This window comes from Pocillopora verrucosa, chromosome 1 (assembly GCF_036669915.1).
Source record: "Pocillopora verrucosa isolate sample1 chromosome 1, ASM3666991v2, whole genome shotgun sequence".
Lineage (NCBI taxonomy): Eukaryota > Metazoa > Cnidaria > Anthozoa > Scleractinia > Pocilloporidae > Pocillopora > Pocillopora verrucosa.
Window position 1 is genome coordinate 3519645 of NC_089312.1, and position 18339 is coordinate 3537983.

Genomic DNA, 18339 nt, shown 5'->3' on the forward strand with positions numbered 1-18339 from the left:
TAAGACTGGTTCCTAAACTGGTGAAAAAAAAGGAGAACGCAGTTTTCTTACGAAACTGAGTGAACTGCAGTCATTTTTTTATTGTGAGGGAAGTTTACATTTAACCAAGAAAACCTTGTTAGTGTAAAAAAGAACCATAGCTCTTTTTTATAGTTCAGCGTTTTTAATTTTAGAGGATTTTTCTGGATTTTGTTCATTTATTCTACTCTAAATATTCGTGTATGGTCTTTGAACTGTATAGTTGCTGTACTTACCACTTTTAAATGATTTCGTGACCTTTTGTTTCTATATTATCGTAGGAATTTCTACAGCAGATACTTCCATTCACTCTACTCAAATTTTAACTGTACATAGCAATATTTCGTCAGCGAAAGTGCTCACAATATTTAAATTTGTAAATACTGAGTAAGGCTATGAATAATGTGAAGGTGAAGGACTCGCTACAGTACCAGACTCATGAGGATGAAATAGTCGAAATGTGCCAGCGATAAAGTGCCAAAATTTCCTAAAAGTCCCACACGAAGTAGCAAAGCTCTTCAGTTTTGAGAAAGGAAGTGTTTCTGGTGGAAAGCAAACTGTCTCTAATTTTCTATCTAAAAACTAATTTTTTTTCTAATCAGCAATCCTTTTGTTTAATTTTATTCTTTTTTTTGACAAGAAGTGCTTTACCTTTGAGTGTTTGTAGCTGATCATGAAATGACTTTAATTGATGCTCTTGAAATACGACCTCGTCTATTGCCTCTGATTTCAACGTCTAATTTTTATTTGAGACAATATCATAATATAAATGAAAAAAAAATACGATTAGTCACTTTGTCTCATTTTTTTAATGGAATCCATCAGCACTCTTAGATTACAACAAAATTATAAAAAGACATCTACAGTGAACCTATGGGGTTTGTGAAGTTACTGTACTCGTGTTTGTCTTACACTGAGCTCATATTTGCTGTCCCGAGGTATTTACCTTTAATTCTCAGGACCTGACTGTTAATTCTCCCCTCTGGCTGTTACACATTCACTTGCTTATTAGTTACGAGAATTTGGTGTCAAATCAAGATAACAATTTCTATCTGATAAGTGTGAGTATTCTTAATACCTGTTCGCTAAAGAAGGTATAGTTATTATCGGGAGAAGTTAGAGGGTTTGCGAAGCAAACTGCAGGAAGAAACATAACACCAAGATAGTGCTCAGTTTGATAAACTGTATTATGTTAGAGTACTGCTTGGTAATTTCCTTCCCCTTCCACGTCATTTGACATTTGACCTCTAATATTGGCGATTATATTGACCGATAACGGTAAATGTCGTGTATGCCTTAGCAATATAGAAGATTTTGTTCAGATCAAGATGGTGAGTTATTGACCAACCTCAGTTTGTTGCTGTTGTCAGTGTTTTTTATTATTATTTTAGTTTAAATAGACAAAGTCGAGTTGCATTTACAAAAAACAAACAGACAAAAAAACACAAAACTCTGCTTAGTCGACATCCAGCCATGTTGGTTTGGGCCTCGCTATTTACCAGTAATATATCAAATACTTACATTAAGGACGTGTGTGCTCATTTTAGAAATGCTTGCGATCGGACACTTCCTCACCTTCCCCTCCTCGTATTATTTTGTAATGGTACCTCCTTAAATGGTAATTCGGGTTCCATGAAACCTTGTGCGCCTTGCTCATTTTCCCGCTCAAACTGTAAATTGTAGCGTGTTTTAGAGATGAAATGTACGAAGCTCGGAAAGATGAAATGAACAAATTTCGTCGTGAATGGATTGACTTCCGATAGAACACAGAGCCTAGATGTATCTGTCCCAGCGTGGTGAAGCAATCTAATTTCGGAATTGAATCAAAATCGGGTAAGTATCACATAATTATATGCGAAAGCTTTCTATTAGCCGATCAAAGAGAAAGGCAATAGCCAAATCGGCTGATCTGGCGACAATAGCGTGTTTATCCCCGGCACGTTTTTCTGCTAATCAATATATGGCTAGGTGTTGATTCAATTCGAGTATGGCATGTCATTTATTTGCCTATTCATTGTCGCTTGCCACAAGAAGTGGAAGCCCCTTAGCAGCTTGAACAGTACCACATGAGATGTAGAAGATCTGAAGTCTGCGATGTTGCCAGAAACGAGGTTCCCTTTAATCCACTTGTAAAACTTAGACACGTAAAAATATTTTTGCCTTTTCACACATCACGAATATTATCAACAATTCTTTCACGTTCGCGCGAAATTTAAGACGATCAAGTTTCGCATAAACTGTGATAAAAACCAAATTCACGACTTGCTATTTTCCTGTGTGTAGCCTCGTAATGCATGATGAGCTTTATGCTGGAAAAAATATTATGCTAATTAGCTGGCTGCACATTGAATGTGCAGCCAGCTAATTTGCATAAGTAATTCAAGCCAAGGTTTATGCCTCTGGGTGGCATAAGGTGTTTGCTAAACACTCTAGGAGATCCGATAATGGCTACAAAATAGTTAATAAAGCTCTTTTTGACTGAATTGGAAAAAACCGCAACTTCCAACAATTACATTTCTAATCATTTTCCAGATACAACACTACTTTGTTTGCACATTGTCCCAAAACAAGAGTCCAGTGAAATGCCTCGAAGAAACTTAATGGGTCTTATTAGAAATAGCCTTAGGGGTAGTATGCTAAGCCTATTTTCTTTGTAGAAACAATGCATGTCTTAAAGAAGACAACAGTAAATCGTTAACACAAGGTCCACAAATAGTCTTGGCCAAATGACACAGCAAAATATAACAGGAACAATTTGAAACATGTAAAAAGAAGAAATTCAAAAATGATCTAAAAAGTGGCACTGCTAAAGCTGATTAATCACCTCATGATGGAAGGTCTATATGTAGTGAATGCGACGAACCTGGTCATAGTCATGCTGGTTGTGGGTTTGAATATTTAAAGTTGAGAAACTGTTTTGATTAGATAATCCAGATGTTGCTTTCAGCTGATGGTCTCAAGGTCCAGCATAATACAAGTATTCTTATAATGACCTTTTACATGCAAAGATTTTGGAATGGCATTTTTAGCTTTTCCAAAGGGAACACTCTTGCAACATCAACTATAACAGGGTAGAAGCTGGTCCTTATGTTTCTCTTAAACATTGTGACTGCATTTTAGGTCATTGTGGGCAAATTCACACTTGAAAATATGGTCTGATGCGATCGCTGTGTAAGGAGGGTAAAAAAAATAGGCCTCCATGATGAGATTGTGCCAAGTGATTCCAATCTAAGATTTATTGTGTTTTCTTAATTGAAGTATTTATCATCAGGTAAACCTTTAACTTATAATCAAAAGGTTTAAGTAACTGCATAGACCAGGACGTAAAAAATTAATATTTTTTTCTGATAGCCACTTGGCTCTTAAATTCATCAAAGTGGTAGCCAATTCAAAAAAAGTTGGTCGCCATTTTGAAAGACAAACAAAACCTTTTTTTTACACTGTCATCTTTCTAGATATTAAGTTAGGGAAAAGATCTTTAACATACTACAAAGGGGACACTAGGATGGATGATATGCAATGTTTAAGCTCACCTAAATCCAAGGTGGCGTCTAGTTATTGATTGAGATGCATCTGCTGCGTTTTGGAAACAAACTTAAGGAGGAAGTTTGCCGCGGATTTGTCTTTGCAAATCTTTTTAATTTACTATATCTCTAGGTAAGGTTATGATGAAACATTCTAGTCGCCAATTTGGCAACTAATTTTCAGGATTTGGTCACCAAAGTGAAAAATTTAGTCGCATTGGCGCCTGTATTAGGCGCAATTTCACACCCTAGACACCTACCAACTGAAAGCGTTAATGTAATTCTCTATATTTATGACAGAAATGATAGTGCCTCTGTAGAATGCATGCTTCAAATTTTATGTTATTTATATAACATTGAAATGGTATGTTTTTGGAAAGTGCTGAAGGTACCGATTGATCAAACAACCTTTTTGTTGTATTTATTATACTTATAATTTATTACCAAACCTTCAGTATTAAAATTTCACTGTAAAGTACGACCTGATTCTAATATTCAGCAAGAAACACTTCTTGTACATACCAAAATAAATAATATTTACGTAATTCAGCCTATGATAAGAAAGTGTATTACAAAAGTGCTAAACTAGCACTGTAGTTGCAAATGTCTTTACGTGCTTAATTTGTCTCATTGACAAAACAAAATGAAACAAATTGATCCAAAGCTCAAAGCAAAGTGAAGAAAAGTGATTAAGACATAGAAGATGATCGTAACTGAATCATGTTGTCTTAAACAGAAAATAAACTTGATCTAAACTTCATCAGATGCAATCCATGACAACTTCAAAGCAATCAAAGTGTGTAATTATGCGAACTGCACTCCACTGTGGTTGGTGCATGTATATGAGCATTGTTTTCCATTGTCTCATTTTGACCCAAGTCTCTCTCTCAGGAAAACTTGCTCTCAACTACGCATCTGTAGAATAATTTATGCATACCTAATGAATCACACACTTTGATCATGTTGAAGTCCTAATGCTGCTGAAACCTGAACTAGGGGAAAATAATAAATTAAGCCCAAAATATACAAAATGCACAGTAAAACCTTACATGTGAAACAAAGGAAGCACACAATTTAAGACTAATTTACATTAAAATACAAGAATGCAAAAACTAAGCAAAGCAGGAACAAAGACAAATATGTAATTGCTTGTAATCCTGGTGCCCATAATCCTCTGAGCCCTGAGTTGTATTGAGCAGCATAGGAACAAGCTGATTCACACTGAGCATGAATTGACAGAGCTCAAAACGACTGTGGGTGTGAAACAACTGCACACTAAATGAACAATGCTTTATTTTGTTGTTATGGAAACAAAGAACCCTTCATTCCTTTGTTATTGAAAGGAACAATGCTTTTGGAGTTTATACTCAAACATTTAAATTCTGATCATGTGATTGATTTCTGTGTAGTCAAAGTCTGCATGTTGTCAGTAACCAACACTGCTTGAGTGATAAAGATTTTGCAATTTTACAAAATGTCCATTGGTATGTAACAAGTATATTATATTATAGAAACAAACAATGCTTTTAGAGTCATATTTTAATTCTGATCATCATCCTCATGGTGTTGTCAGAAATGTACAGCACTTTTAATTAGTGATAAAGATTTCTCAACAACATGCCTATTTACAATCTTTAAGTCTGATCTTTAAAGTAATTGTTTCTACCGGCAACATGATTCAAGTTCATGCGACATGACTAAAAGTTTAAGGTGACTTGACTACAGCTTTGGGTGATATGACTGCAGGTGAGATGACTTTCAGGTGACTTGACTGGTTACCATGTAGAACACATTCAGATCAGTTATGATGCAAGATTTGAGATCAATAACATCTTGGTAATTTTCTTTCAGGATAACTAGTTGACGTCTCATTGTTCTCTATAAGTGAAGATGGTGTTACGAATAACCCTTCTGGCTGATGAGTTCAAGAAAACAACAAAAGGTGGTCTGTCTACCTTGAATAGACAGCTGGCTATACAACTTGCTAAAGTTCGATCTGTAAAGGTTTACATGTTAATGCCTAAAGCCACCGAGGAAGATAGAAGAGATGCTAAGAAGCACAAAATTGAAATTTTTGAAACTTTGGAGTGTGTTGGCCTTGAACCAGCTTACTGGTTAGGATATCCACCAGAAGACTTTGTTACTGACATTATAATTGGTCATGATGTAAAGCTGGGATGGCCTGGCTATGTGATCAGAAGATCATGCAGTGCAAAGTGGATACATGTTGTCCATACAAATGCTGAAGAGCTGGGATTGTACAAGAACTACAAAGGTGCAATTTCAAGAGGTCAAGAGAAGCAAAAGAGTCAAATGAAACTGTGTGAAATGGCAGATTTGGTGGTAACAGTTGGCCCCAAGCTAAGAAAAAGTGTTTCTCCAGGCACTTGCCCTCAGGACAAGGTCTTTAATTTGACACCAGGTCCTTTTGAAGAATTTTCAACTGAGTGTAAGGAACTAGACGAGAAGGAACAATTTGAAATCTTACTCTTTGGAAGGGGAGATCCTGAAGACATTGAAGTTAAAGGATTAAAAGCTGCTTTTGATATATTTAATAAGTTAAAGCAGGAGGACAAGACATACAGTATGACTATTGTGGGAGCCCCTGAAGGAAGTCAGGACGACTTGATGGAAAAGTTGACAAGCAGTTCCGATGGTCATAAGCCATATTTAAGAGAGTATGTAGAAGACCGAGAAGAGTTGAAGAAGTTGTTCATGGATTTTGATCTTGTGTTAATGCCGTCAAAGACTGATGGATTTGGTTTAGCAGCACTAGAAGCCCTATCAGCTGGAGTAGCCATTCTTGTGTCAAGCAATTGTGGCTTGGCAGAAGTACTGCAGAAGATTCCCCTTGGCTCACAATGTGTAGTGGATTCAGAGGATGATTGGGTAAAGGCCATCAAGAAAGTGAGGCGGAAGAACGTAGCTACCCGTAATGAGGAAGCAAGATTGCTTCGTGACAAGTACAGTGAGATGTACCCGTGGACTTCCCAGTGTGTTGATCATGAACTGGTGAAACTGATGAAAAATATGTGCCAAGGTGAGCATATGTAACTGTTTCTTTGGCCAATAGTTACTGGATTGAGTGACAAAGTATCAATTCCATTCCAAAATTTTTTTAACTCTTGAACTCACATAATTGATAAAGACAGAATTTCTCCTTACAACATCCATACAATATCAAGCAAACAAGTGATGAGAATAAAGATAAATAACAATTAGGGGATAAGTAGTTGATCCAATACCAAATTTTCTAAATTAAAATCTTAAGAATTGTATGGTAGACAGCAAGGAGAATTACTAATAAGTTGTTGGGAGTGAAAATGAACCCAATAGTCCGTTGTCAGTAAATGTAAAATATGTTCCTTGGTGTCTTGTGAATGAAAGTGATCCTTGCAGTAATTTGCACTACTTAGGCAGTAGTGAAAATAAGGCCTGAAAAAAATTCAGGCCTGTACGGGATTTGAACCCATGACCTCTGCGATACCGGTGCAGGGCTCTACCAACTGAGCTAACAAGCCAACTGGGAGCTGATCATGAAGTTGGTTCTAAATAAACCGTGAAGTGATTGAATAAATGGTTAAGAATATATGGAAGTCATATATTTGAACTGCGGATAAAGATGTGAATGAAAGTGATCCTCGCAGTAATTTGCACTACTTAGGCAGTAGTGAAAATAAGGCCTGAAAAAAATTCAGGCCTGTACGGGATTTGAACCCATGACCTCTGCGATACCGGTGCAGCACTCTACCAACTGAGCTAACAAGCCAACTGGGAGCTGGTCATGAAGTTGGTTCTAAATAAACCCGTGAAGTGATTGAATAAATGGTTAAGAATATATGAAAGTCATATATTTGAACTGCGGATAAAGACGTGAATGAAAGTGATCCTCGCAGTAATTTGCACTACTTAGGCAGTAGTGAAAATAATTGGTGTCTTGTGTATGTCACATAGTCCTGTCACTCAGTACAATCAGAAGCTTGGCAATGTCTGCACTGTCCTATTTCAGCACTCCATGCGGTAACCAATTACAGTTGTAGGTCACCAGATGTAAATGAAGTTTGATGGTATTTGCTTTACATGACAATCATCAGCCATATGTTTCTCCAGCCTTTCCATTAATTGCTAATTTATGTGTGTTGAGCTCATGTCCTCCAATTCATTTGTTAAATCAGTGTGTGTGATGTTGTTACTTGAGTTGACAGTTGAGAATAGTCCATTTTACAGTTGTGTGCTTGGTTGCCAAGCCTTTGTACAGGAATGAGGCTAAGGGTGACCTTGTTATGATACAAACCTTGCTGCTTTTCAAATGCAAATTACTTTGTTATCATGCAAACTACATACTGGTCTCTATCACAACAAGGTCACCTTCAGCCTCACTCCAAATCAAAGGCTTGGCAACTAAGTACACAACTGTAAAATGGCCTATTAAGTTCCCACTTTACAACAGATGTTCATGTTGAGATCTTATTATTGTGTTTATTTTGATTAAATAAAGAATAATACATGGGTGCACATAGATGAGGAATTTCTCTTAGAGTGTGTCACTTGATAGCTCTTGAGTGAGTGCAGCAAACAAGTGAGATGTCGAGTTGAACACAAGAAGAGCAATTTCATATCTGCAAGCAACTATGTATTATTTTGTTTATCATGTAAACACAACAGCTCCATTACTGACAAGAAAAGTTGACTTTATTAATGAATGAAAATGAAAGGATTGATACTTCAAATAAAAATGGTAAAGTGGGTTGCCACACTAAAGATGAAAACATGTGTTGAATCACTACAAAAACAAACAATGGGCATAATTTTCAATGTACAAAATTCTAATACTGGTAGTTACTGACTTTGACAGAAGAACTGTGTTGTTTCACTACCTTTAATTGACACCATGCATGTTAGTTTCCATCTTACAGTTAAATTACAAGAGTGATATTTTCACAGCCCTCTTTTAAAGAATAATTTTCACTTGAATTTAGGTACTCCAAAGGAGAGTAGTAAAACCCCGGTAAAGAGGAAAGCACCAGCAACTTTAATAAACTCAAATGGAAAAGAAGGTGGGTGTGACTGAGTCTTAGCCACTGACAATTAACAGTTGTATCTCCAATGTTATGTTTGTCCTTGAGTTTGAACTGCAAGCTGAAGACTTCCAAAAGGTCCAAAGTACTGTATATGTACCAGATAAAAATTTGAGAATCCTACACTAAGCAGATGTTTTTAGGGCCACCTTAGATTTGCAAAATAACCCCAAACTGTGTTAAGTTTCAATACCTGTAATTGACAACATGCATGTTGTCTCCATCTTACAGTAATGACAGCAATGATATTTTTCACAGCTTCCTCTTTAAGAACACTTTTCACTTGAATCTAGGTACTCCAAAGGAGAGTCATGAAACCTCAGTAAAAAGGAAAGCACCAGCAACTTTAGAAAACTCAAATGGGAAAGAAGGTGGGTGTGACTGAGTTTTAGCCGATGACAATTAACAGTTGTATCTCCTTAATATCATGAAATGACTTACTTGGATAATGAAGTCTGAAATAATGTTAATATGCGGCAAGGAAGACCTGTCTTCCAAGCTAGTATTTTAATTTAACATCATCTTATAATCTGAGTGTACTTAATTAAACTGTTAATTGATCACAATTAGATCAGTAATCATATTATTTTAGATATGCATACACTTGACAACATAAGACTACATTCCTAAGATTTATACTCCAGTGATTGGGCTTTCTGTTCCTACTAATTCTGACCATTATGTCAAAACATAGGCACCACTCTAAAAACTGCTTCGAAAAAGAGAAAGTCAGGAGGCAAAGGCAAACCAGGCAATGAATTAGGAGGTGAGTTGTTTGATCTCTTGTGTTATGATTGTGTTGCATCCCTTCACACAGGTATACATATACTTAACAACATTCCCAAGTCCTATACTCCAGTGATTGAACTTTCTGTACATACCTGACTGACTAGTATGTTAAAATATAGGCACCACTCCAAAAACTACTTCAAAAAAGAGAAAGTCAGGAGACAAAAGCAAACCAGGCAATGAATTAGGAGGTGAGTTGTTTGATCTCTTGTGTTATGATTGTGTTGCATCCCTTCACACAGATATACATATACTTAATAACATTCCTAAGTCCTATACTCCAGTGATTGAACTTTCTGTACATACCTCTGACTGGTATGTTAAAATATAGGCACCACTCCAAAAACTACTTCAAAAAAGAGAAAGTCAGGAGACAAAAGCAAACCAGGCAATGAATTAGGAGGTGAGTTGTTTGATCTCTTGTGTTATGATTGTGTTGCATCCCTTCACACAGATATACATATACTTAATAACATTCCTAAGTCCTATACTCCAGTGATTGAACTTTCTGTACATACCTCTGACTGGTATGTTAAAATATAGGCACCACTCCAAAAACTACTTCAAAAAAGAGAAAGTCAGGAGACAAAAGCAAACCAGGCAATGAATTAGGAGGTGAGTTGTTTGATCTCTTGTGTTATGATTGTGTTGCATCCCTTCACACAGATATACATATACTTAACAACATTCCCAAGTCCTATACTCCAGTGATTGAACTTTCTGTACATACCTCTGACTGGTATGTTAAAATATAGGTGCCACTCCAAAAACTACTTCAAAAAAGAGAAAGTCAGGAGACAAAAGCAAACCAGGCAATGAATTAGGAGGTGAGTTGTTTGATCTCTTGTGTTATGATTGTGTTGCATCCCTTCACACAGATATACATTTACTTAACAACATTCCCAAGTCCTATACTCCAGTGATTGAACTTTCTGTACATACCTCTGACTGGTATGTTAAAATATAGGTGCCACTCCAAAAACTACTTCAAAAAAGAGAAAGTCAGGAGACAAAAGCAAACCAAGCAATGAATCAGGAGGTGAGTTGTTTGATCTCTTGTGTTATGATTGTGTTGCATCCCTTCACACAGATATACATATACTTAACAACATTCCCAAGTCCTATACTCCAGTGATTGAACTTTCTGTACATACCTCTGACTGGTATGTTAAAATATAGGTGCCACTCCAAAAACTACTTCAAAAAGGAGAAAGTCAGGAGACAAAAGCAAACCAAGCAATGAATCAGGAGGTGAGTTGTTTGATCTCTTGTGTTATGATTGTGTTGCATCCCTCACACAGGAAATTAATAAATTAAAAAAGGTCAGAGTGGTGGAAATAAGTTGGAAATATTCTGTATGAAATATTAAGTTAAAAACAACAATTGTGACTTTTTCCTTATCAAAATGAACCCAATAGTTTGTTATGGGGTTTTATAAATAAATGTGCAGACTATTGTACACTTGAAGGTTAATGTAACCTTCCCTAACCATCTTAAGGAGTTACTGGGATAACTCCAATTTGGATTGAAGATGATTCACGGGAAAATGATGAGGGAATGGTACAGGAAGTCCATGGTGAGTATGGTTTGATATTAATTTTATTCATTGTCCTTTATGTACTTGTATATGCTCACAATCTTATGATAACACACATGCACTCTCTGAAATCATTTCTTTGTTGTTATCTTCATTGAATCTAGCAGGTGACTATAAGAAAGTGCTAAAGGAAGAAGCATCTGAAACAACTATTACTGCATGAGCAAGAAACAAGGTCTAAAGGTAAATTATTTTTCAGCTCTTTTTTCTACCTTTTTTTTTAAATGAAATGTGACTGTATAGAATGTATGTTAATAACAAGTGCAGTTATGATGACTTTCATAAGAAAAGTATCAAAAAATTGTGCAGTTGTTACAACCAGTGAAGATGGCAGACAGTGACAGCCCTCCTGAGTAATGTTCTGGCTATACAGACTTTTTATGGCAAATAAGGTGGTGAGAATCAAAAGCGAGGTATTTGTCTGTGTGGGTACTGTAAACATATCAGGTCTGCGGTTATAGGTCTCGCGCATGCGTTATGCAGGGGCACATGGCAGGCTCGACGTTGTGTGGTTATCGTTCTTGTTTTGAGGAATTCTGGTTGTACCACTGTTTACAATAAAAGTAAGTTGACTGTAACTGAGGCCCACACAATAACATTACATGGTGTCAGAAGTGGGATGCCGAAGTAAGTAAGCAAATTTGATGACAATTTAACTCGCTACACTGGTGGAAGTGGAAGAGTGAACAACACGATTGATTGAACAAAGCAAAAATGGCTACCGCCTCGTTTATCGACAAAGGTCCCTCCATGGATTGGAGTACAGACGACAACCTATACAGCCGCTTTAAAATGTGGAAACAGAGATGTGAACTGCTATTCACTGGCCCGATGGTGAAAATAGATGAAGAAGTACAGTGCAAACACCTTCTGTACTGGTCTGGCGAACACGGAATGGAGCTATTCAACAGTTGGGACTTATCAGCAGATGACCAAAAGAAGCTAAAAAACTACTGGGAGAGATTCGAAAACTACGTAAAGCCTCACTCGAACGAGCTGATCGCAGCGTGGGAGCTGCATAACCTCCGTCAAGGTACCTTATCACTTGAAGAATTCATTGCTAAACTAAGAATTCTTGTTAAAGAAGCTAACTACCCAGCAGAGCATCACAATCGATTTCTAAGAGACTTCCTGGTGCTTGGCATGAACTCCGACCGTGTTAGAAAGGATTGTTTTAAGAAAGGAAATACCCTGTCATTCAATGAAGCCAGAGAATTGGCAAAAACAGAGGAATCAGCTGATAAACAACTTCAGTTGATGAACACAGCCGTAGAAGTGCACCCTGTCACTTCTGAGAACAGAAGCCCAAATCAGAGAAACCACTCAAATGCAGCGGGTGGTACGAAGCAAACCCAAAATGGCAATCGATGGGGCAAAACACCAACCTGCAGGAATTGTGGCTGGGGTCCTCATGCACGTGAACAGTGCCCAGCAAAGAATGCAACGTGTCACTACTGTCAGAAGGTAGGACACCTAGCCAAGGTATGCCTGTCAAAGCTTAGAAAAAAGAATGTGCATGAAATTGAAGCTTCCAGAAGTAGCAATGCTTTACCCAACTCAGAGTCCACCCAGCCAATAAGTGATTATGTGTTTTTGGGCCCAATTGAAGCAACACCTCTATCCATGAATGTCCATTCCATATCCTGTAGAGAAAAGGCTCTACTAGAGGTGTCCTTGTCGCTGGGGCCAGAAGGAAGACAAGTCAATACACTCTGTAAAATAGACTCAGGGGCAGAAACCAACATTTTACCTAAGTCCCTTTACCAACAGCTGAATAATGGGAGGATGGGTTTAGCACAACCCACGATGAGACTATCCGCATATGGTGGAGTAGAGATTCCTAACCTTGGATCTTGCCAAATATATGTAAAAGGCCCTAACAACCCCAGCCCTAAACCTATTCAAGCAGAAGTTGTTGATGTTGACGGCCCAGCCATAATTGGTAACATGTCAGCACAAAACCTGAACCTCCTAAAGCTCAACTGGCCAATAACCGCCAACCAGTATAGCGATGATCTGATCAGCCACAGAGGCACACCCAACCCTCAAGTAAACCACACCAGGCCCACGCATGATCTGCATACATTTAGGCTATTTGACATGGGAGGCAAGCAGCACCCATTCCCATTAACAAAGGACTATTTGTTAAAAGAATATGAAGATGTATTTACAGGAATTGGGTGCTTCCCAGGTGCACCATACCACATAGAAACCGACCCCAAAGTGCCCCCAGTACAACATGCACCAAGGCAGGTTCCAGTACAATTACAGCAAGCCTATATGGAAGAACTAGATCAATTGAAGAAATGGGGCATCCTTTCTGAGGTTCGCAACGAGTACACCCCATGGGTTAACTCGACTGTCGTAACAATAAAACCAAATGGATCGATTCGCTTGTGCCTAGACCCTCGGAACCTGAACAAAGCTGTTAAGCGCAATCCCTACTATGTGAGAACGATAGATGATGTGATACCGAAGGTGAGTGGCTCAACCCACTTCAGTATCTTAGATGCACGCAGTGGGTTTTGGCAAGTTAGCCTAGATGAGGAAAGCAGCAGACTATGCACTTTTAACACCCCCTGGGGAAAGTACAGATGGACCAGGCTTCCATTTGGTCTCACGTGTAGTGGAGATGTCTTTCAAGAGAAAATGGACATGGTCTTCGGTAAGTTGGAAGGACTAAGCGGTATTGCGGATGACACATTCGTCTATGGTATAGGTGAGGCAGAACATGACCAGCGAATACTTAATGTCCTCGACACAGCGAGGGAGAACAATGTGAGATTCAACCCAGACAAATTTCAGTTCAAGGTAAACGAAGCATCCTTCTTCGGTCTCACATGGTCTCCTGAAGGAATCAGACCTGACGAAAACAAAATCAAAGCAATCCGTAACATGCCACCTCCAAAGAACCTTGCAGAGTTACAATCTTTCATGGGCATGATCAACTACCTGAATAGATTCTCACCCATCATAGCCCAGACTTCAGAACCTGTAAGACAGCTGATGAAAAAAGAAACGCTATTCATGTGGCAGGCAGAGCACCAAAAAGCATTTGAGAGTCTTAAACAAGTAATTACTGAGGCACCAGTCTTGGCGTACTATGATCCAGAAAAAGACAACCTGATCCAGTCGGATGCAAGCCTTCAAGGTATTGGATGTGTGCTGATCCAAGAAAGTAGACCAGTGTGCTATGCAAGTCGGTCACTAACCGAGACTGAGTCGCGTTACAGCAACATAGAGAGAGAGCTACTTGCCGCCTGTTGGTCATTAGAGAAGTTCAACCACTATGTCTTTGGCAAAAGTGTCATCATTGAAACAGACCATAAGCCGCTGGAAAGCATATGGAAGAAGACCATAATGAGTGCCTCACCGCGGCTGCAGAGGCTTTTGCTGAAAATGGCAAAATATGACGTAGAAATTAGATACATACAAGGAAAAACCAATGTGATAGCGGATGCTCTCTCAAGGGTCAGTTACATGGAACCTCCCCTCAAAGAAGACGAAGTGCCTTTGCTTGAAGTCAACGCCATCACAAGCACTCTACCAGCAAGTCCCGCCAAACTGGAAGAAATACGACAGTGCACCGACCAAGACGTCGTACTCGCACACCTTAAAGATGTTGTGCACCATGGCTGGCCAGAATATCCGAACGAATGCCCCCAAGACTTAAGGGAGTTTTGGAATTTCAGAGAGGATCTCAGCGTTGAAAATGGCCTCGTTCTCAAGAGACACCGCCTCGTGATTCCTAGTAGGCTCCGCCCACAGATGTTGCAAATAATACACCAAGGACACATGGGAACGGAAAAGTGCCTCCTAAAAGCAAAAGAAAGCTTATTCTGGCCAGGCATATCAAGAGACATAAAGGAACTAACAGCCAACTGTGCCACATGCATACAATTCTCTAAACAGCAGCCAAAGGAAGCGCTATGTCCCCACAGTGTGCCCAGTTTTCCGTGGCAGAAACTTGGTTGCGATTTGTTTGACTACCAAGGTGCACAATATCTTCTAGTCGCAGACTACTACAGCAAATACCCCATCCTAAGGAAGCTGAACTCAACGACATCTGCTGCTATTATCAATCATCTCAAGTCAATATTTGCCGAGCATGGAATACCAGAATCCCTGGTTACAGACAATGGACCCCAATATAGCAGTCGAGAATTTGCTGCATTCTGTGATCATTGGGGCATTAATCACATTACCAGTTCCCCACTATATCCAAAAAGCAATGGATTCATAGAACGGATGGTCCAGACAGTGAAAAACCTGTTGAAGAAATCAGATGCCGCCGGACAAGATCCTTATCTCGCACTTCTATCGTATCGAACCACGCCTATTGACAGCAACCTACCCTCACCAGCTAAGGTTCTAAACCAAAGAGATTATCGCACACAACTACCTTGCAGTGGACGACTACAGCGCTCTCAAACCATGGAATGTAACCAAGAGCAACTACAGCATCGACAAGATGTCCAGAAACAGCAGTATGATGGGAAGTCCCCTCGTGAACTCCAAAAGCTAGTACCAGGTCAACAGGTGTCTGTGTTCCAACCGCGAACCAAGACTTGGGTTCCAGTAGAAGTAAAGCGAGAAACTACCCAGCCAAGGTCATACGTAGTAAAGACAGCTGGTGGTTCAGAGATAAGGCGCAACAGAGTACAACTGAAACTGTCGGGTGAAAGAGTATCAACCTCTGAAGAACAGATGGAGAACAATCGGGACACTTCCTCTTATCAGCCCACCACACCTATGACGACACCCCACGAAGTTTTGTCATCGGAGCCACCACAGACACCCCACAAGCCAGCTCAACCCACTGAGAAAAGTGATGGTCTGCCTTTGACAACCAGGAGTGGCCGTGTTGTAAGGAAACCATCTAGATTGGACTTATAAACTTCGTTGCAGACTGAGAAAACATTTCAGTTTAAAGCTATTATAAGCTGTCGTTGTGTTATACCTAACTAGCCAAACATTTTGTATTGTAGTTAGTCCCGCTGCTACACCCATTAGACTTTTCAGGGTGGAGATGTAAACATATCAGGTCTGCGGTTATAGGTCTCGCGCATGCGTTATGCAGGGGCACATGGCAGGCTCGACGTTGTGTGGTTATCGTTCTTGTTTTGAGGAATTCTGGTTGTACCACTGTTTACAATAAAAGTAAGTTGACTGTAACTGAGGCCCACACAATAACATTACAGGTACATGTAGGTTTACGATAGACACTTGTCTCTAAATTCCCCTGTTCCCCTCTGGACACATTTAAATCAAGAAAGGGCAAATGTTAACCCTTTTCATGCTTGAGGATGAATTGGGTAGACAGCACTGCTGTATTCAAATGTGAAAGGAGGTGCTCTGCTTCATTTCCAGATACCACAGAAATAACATCTACATATTGTTTCCAGAAAAAGGGTTTAACTGTGGTGAAGTGGCTAAGGCCCTTTGTTCCACGTCTTCCATTACCATGTTGGCAATAACAGCAGAGACAGGTGAAACCCATAGCTGTACCAAAAACCTGTTGATAGAAGGTGCTGTTGTATGCAAATTGTGTGGTTTTGAAGCAAAAAAACAGCAGATGAATAATATCCTCCATAGGCAAAAAAGTTCTTTGTCCTTGGGAAGCATCTTCTCAGAGTCTCTCCTCCACAACCTTAACCCTTTAACTCCCATGAGTGACTATAAGACAGAATTTCTCCTTACTATATCTAGACAATGTTATGCAGACAAGTGATGAGAATAAAGTAAAATATCAATTATGGGATTACTAATTGATCCGATATAAAATTCTCCAAATTGACATCATTATTATTGTGTGGAAGACAGTAAGGAGAATTACTAATGAGATCTTGGGAATTAAAGGGTGAATGGTAAGATCAATTGGGATTTTAGTGAAGAGCAAAACAATGTCAAAAGATACCAATTCTTCTGCAAGTGTTAAGAGTTTTATCTCTTATGACATCCACAAATTCGCAGGAATTTTTGACATTGTAATCAGTATTCGCAACAACAGGCAACAAAATTCTCGCAAGATAACCAGAAATTGCATCAGTCAAAGAATTAACAAAAGAGACAGTAGGTCTCAAAGGAATTCCCGGTTTTTGAATTTTAGGTAAGCCATTAAAACGTGGACATAAGCCTCCAGAACTTTACCCAGGAGATCTGACTGTCTAACATCTTTACTCAATTTGAAGGCTGAGGAGAGGAAATATGTTTCTCTAATGTCCTAATGGCGAATAGGTACTCAAAAACATTTCTCTGTCACTGCTAAAAACCAGTTACAACTAGTAGCACTCCTGATGAGAGGGAACCAGCGACTGGTTTTGTTGTTATTCCTTACATTTGGGGTGTTACAGAACCCATCAAGAGAATTTTGAATATCTAGCCACAACATTAAAGTTGCTCAAAAACCTTTTCAGTCTTTAAGGCATATTTTACCAAACCTAAGGATCCTGTTAAGAAAGAACAACGAACTGACACCATTTATTCTATAATCCTTGCAATGACTGTGACAACAAATACATCGGACAAACCAAATTTTAGTTTGGTACATGTTTGAAAGAGCATCAAAAAGCGGTTTTCTTTTGCAAAAAAGAAAATTCAGCTTTATTGGAGCACACATGCCTAACTAACCATACAATTGGGTGAGATAAGTCTAAAATTAATACCACTAATCGGCATTTAACCATCAGTACCTTTGTTTGGATCAAAGCCTGGCATATTAACTCTGCCCAAAATCCTTTAAATTGTGATGATGGTGGCATACTTCTTGACACCTATTTACATCTCCTTAGAAAAAAAGACAGCTTGTTAGTGATTGTATAAAAGGACCTCTTGTTGCATTGTTTAGATCACCCCTGATGAAGGCACTAGACAGGAGTGTCAAAATGTGTCTATAAGTTGTAACTTCTTCAGTTACATTCATTAAATCTTTAAACCAGAGTAGCATCAAACCATGTCTAAGAGACAAACATATTTATAGGAACTGATTACTTTATATACATAGAAAAAAAGAGGTAAAAGTTCAGACACTTTTCAGCAATATCACACTGTTCAGAAGCAGTCACAATTAAGCCATATAACAGTTAATCCATATTCACATTGACCAAACCATGGCAAATTGCCAGCCTCAGATAACTCAATGATTGATAATAAATTCTAAATCAAAGACCTGAATTTCTCTTAGATTTTTCCATAAAGAGGCATTGCTCTCTCATGATGAAGAAATCGAACTTTGAAATATCCTTTATTTTATTCTTCAATACCAGTAGATTTAAGGTTTACATGCATGAACATAGTTTCTACCAAGTTCAAAATATTGTGGGATAACCATCAA

The 18339-nt window shown here is 38.6% G+C and overlaps 2 protein-coding genes across 2 annotated transcripts; both read left to right on the forward strand.

Moving 5' to 3' along the window:
- Positions 1-1700: 1700 nt before the first annotated feature.
- Positions 1701-11169, forward strand: LOC131783923 (D-inositol 3-phosphate glycosyltransferase-like). Its single transcript, XM_066160667.1, has 11 exons — positions 1701-1851; positions 5394-6582; positions 8522-8599; positions 9529-9600; positions 9741-9812; positions 9953-10024; positions 10165-10236; positions 10377-10448; positions 10589-10660; positions 10908-10985; positions 11114-11169. The coding sequence occupies exons 2-11, from the start codon at positions 5433-5435 to the stop codon at positions 11167-11169; spliced, it is 1794 nt and encodes a 597-aa protein (XP_066016764.1). The 5' UTR covers positions 1701-1851; positions 5394-5432.
- A 551-nt stretch (positions 11170-11720) lies between these two features.
- LOC136277879 (uncharacterized) lies at positions 11721-13873 on the forward strand. Its single transcript, XM_066160676.1, has 2 exons — positions 11721-13817; positions 13868-13873. The coding sequence occupies exons 1-2, from the start codon at positions 11721-11723 to the stop codon at positions 13871-13873; spliced, it is 2103 nt and encodes a 700-aa protein (XP_066016773.1).
- The last annotated feature ends 4466 nt before the right edge of the window (positions 13874-18339 follow it).

Coding starts and splice junctions, on each gene's coding strand:
- LOC131783923 (XM_066160667.1), top strand. CDS start 5,433: ATGGTGTTACGAATAACCCTTCTGGCTGATGAGTTCAAGAAAACAACA. Junction 6,583..8,521: donor GATGAAAAATATGTGCCAAG/GTGAGCATATGT, acceptor ACTTGAATTTAG/GTACTCCAAAGGAGAGTAGT. Junction 8,600..9,528: donor AAACTCAAATGGAAAAGAAG/GTGGGTGTGACT, acceptor GTTAAAATATAG/GCACCACTCCAAAAACTACT.
- LOC136277879 (XM_066160676.1), top strand. CDS start 11,721: ATGGCTACCGCCTCGTTTATCGACAAAGGTCCCTCCATGGATTGGAGT.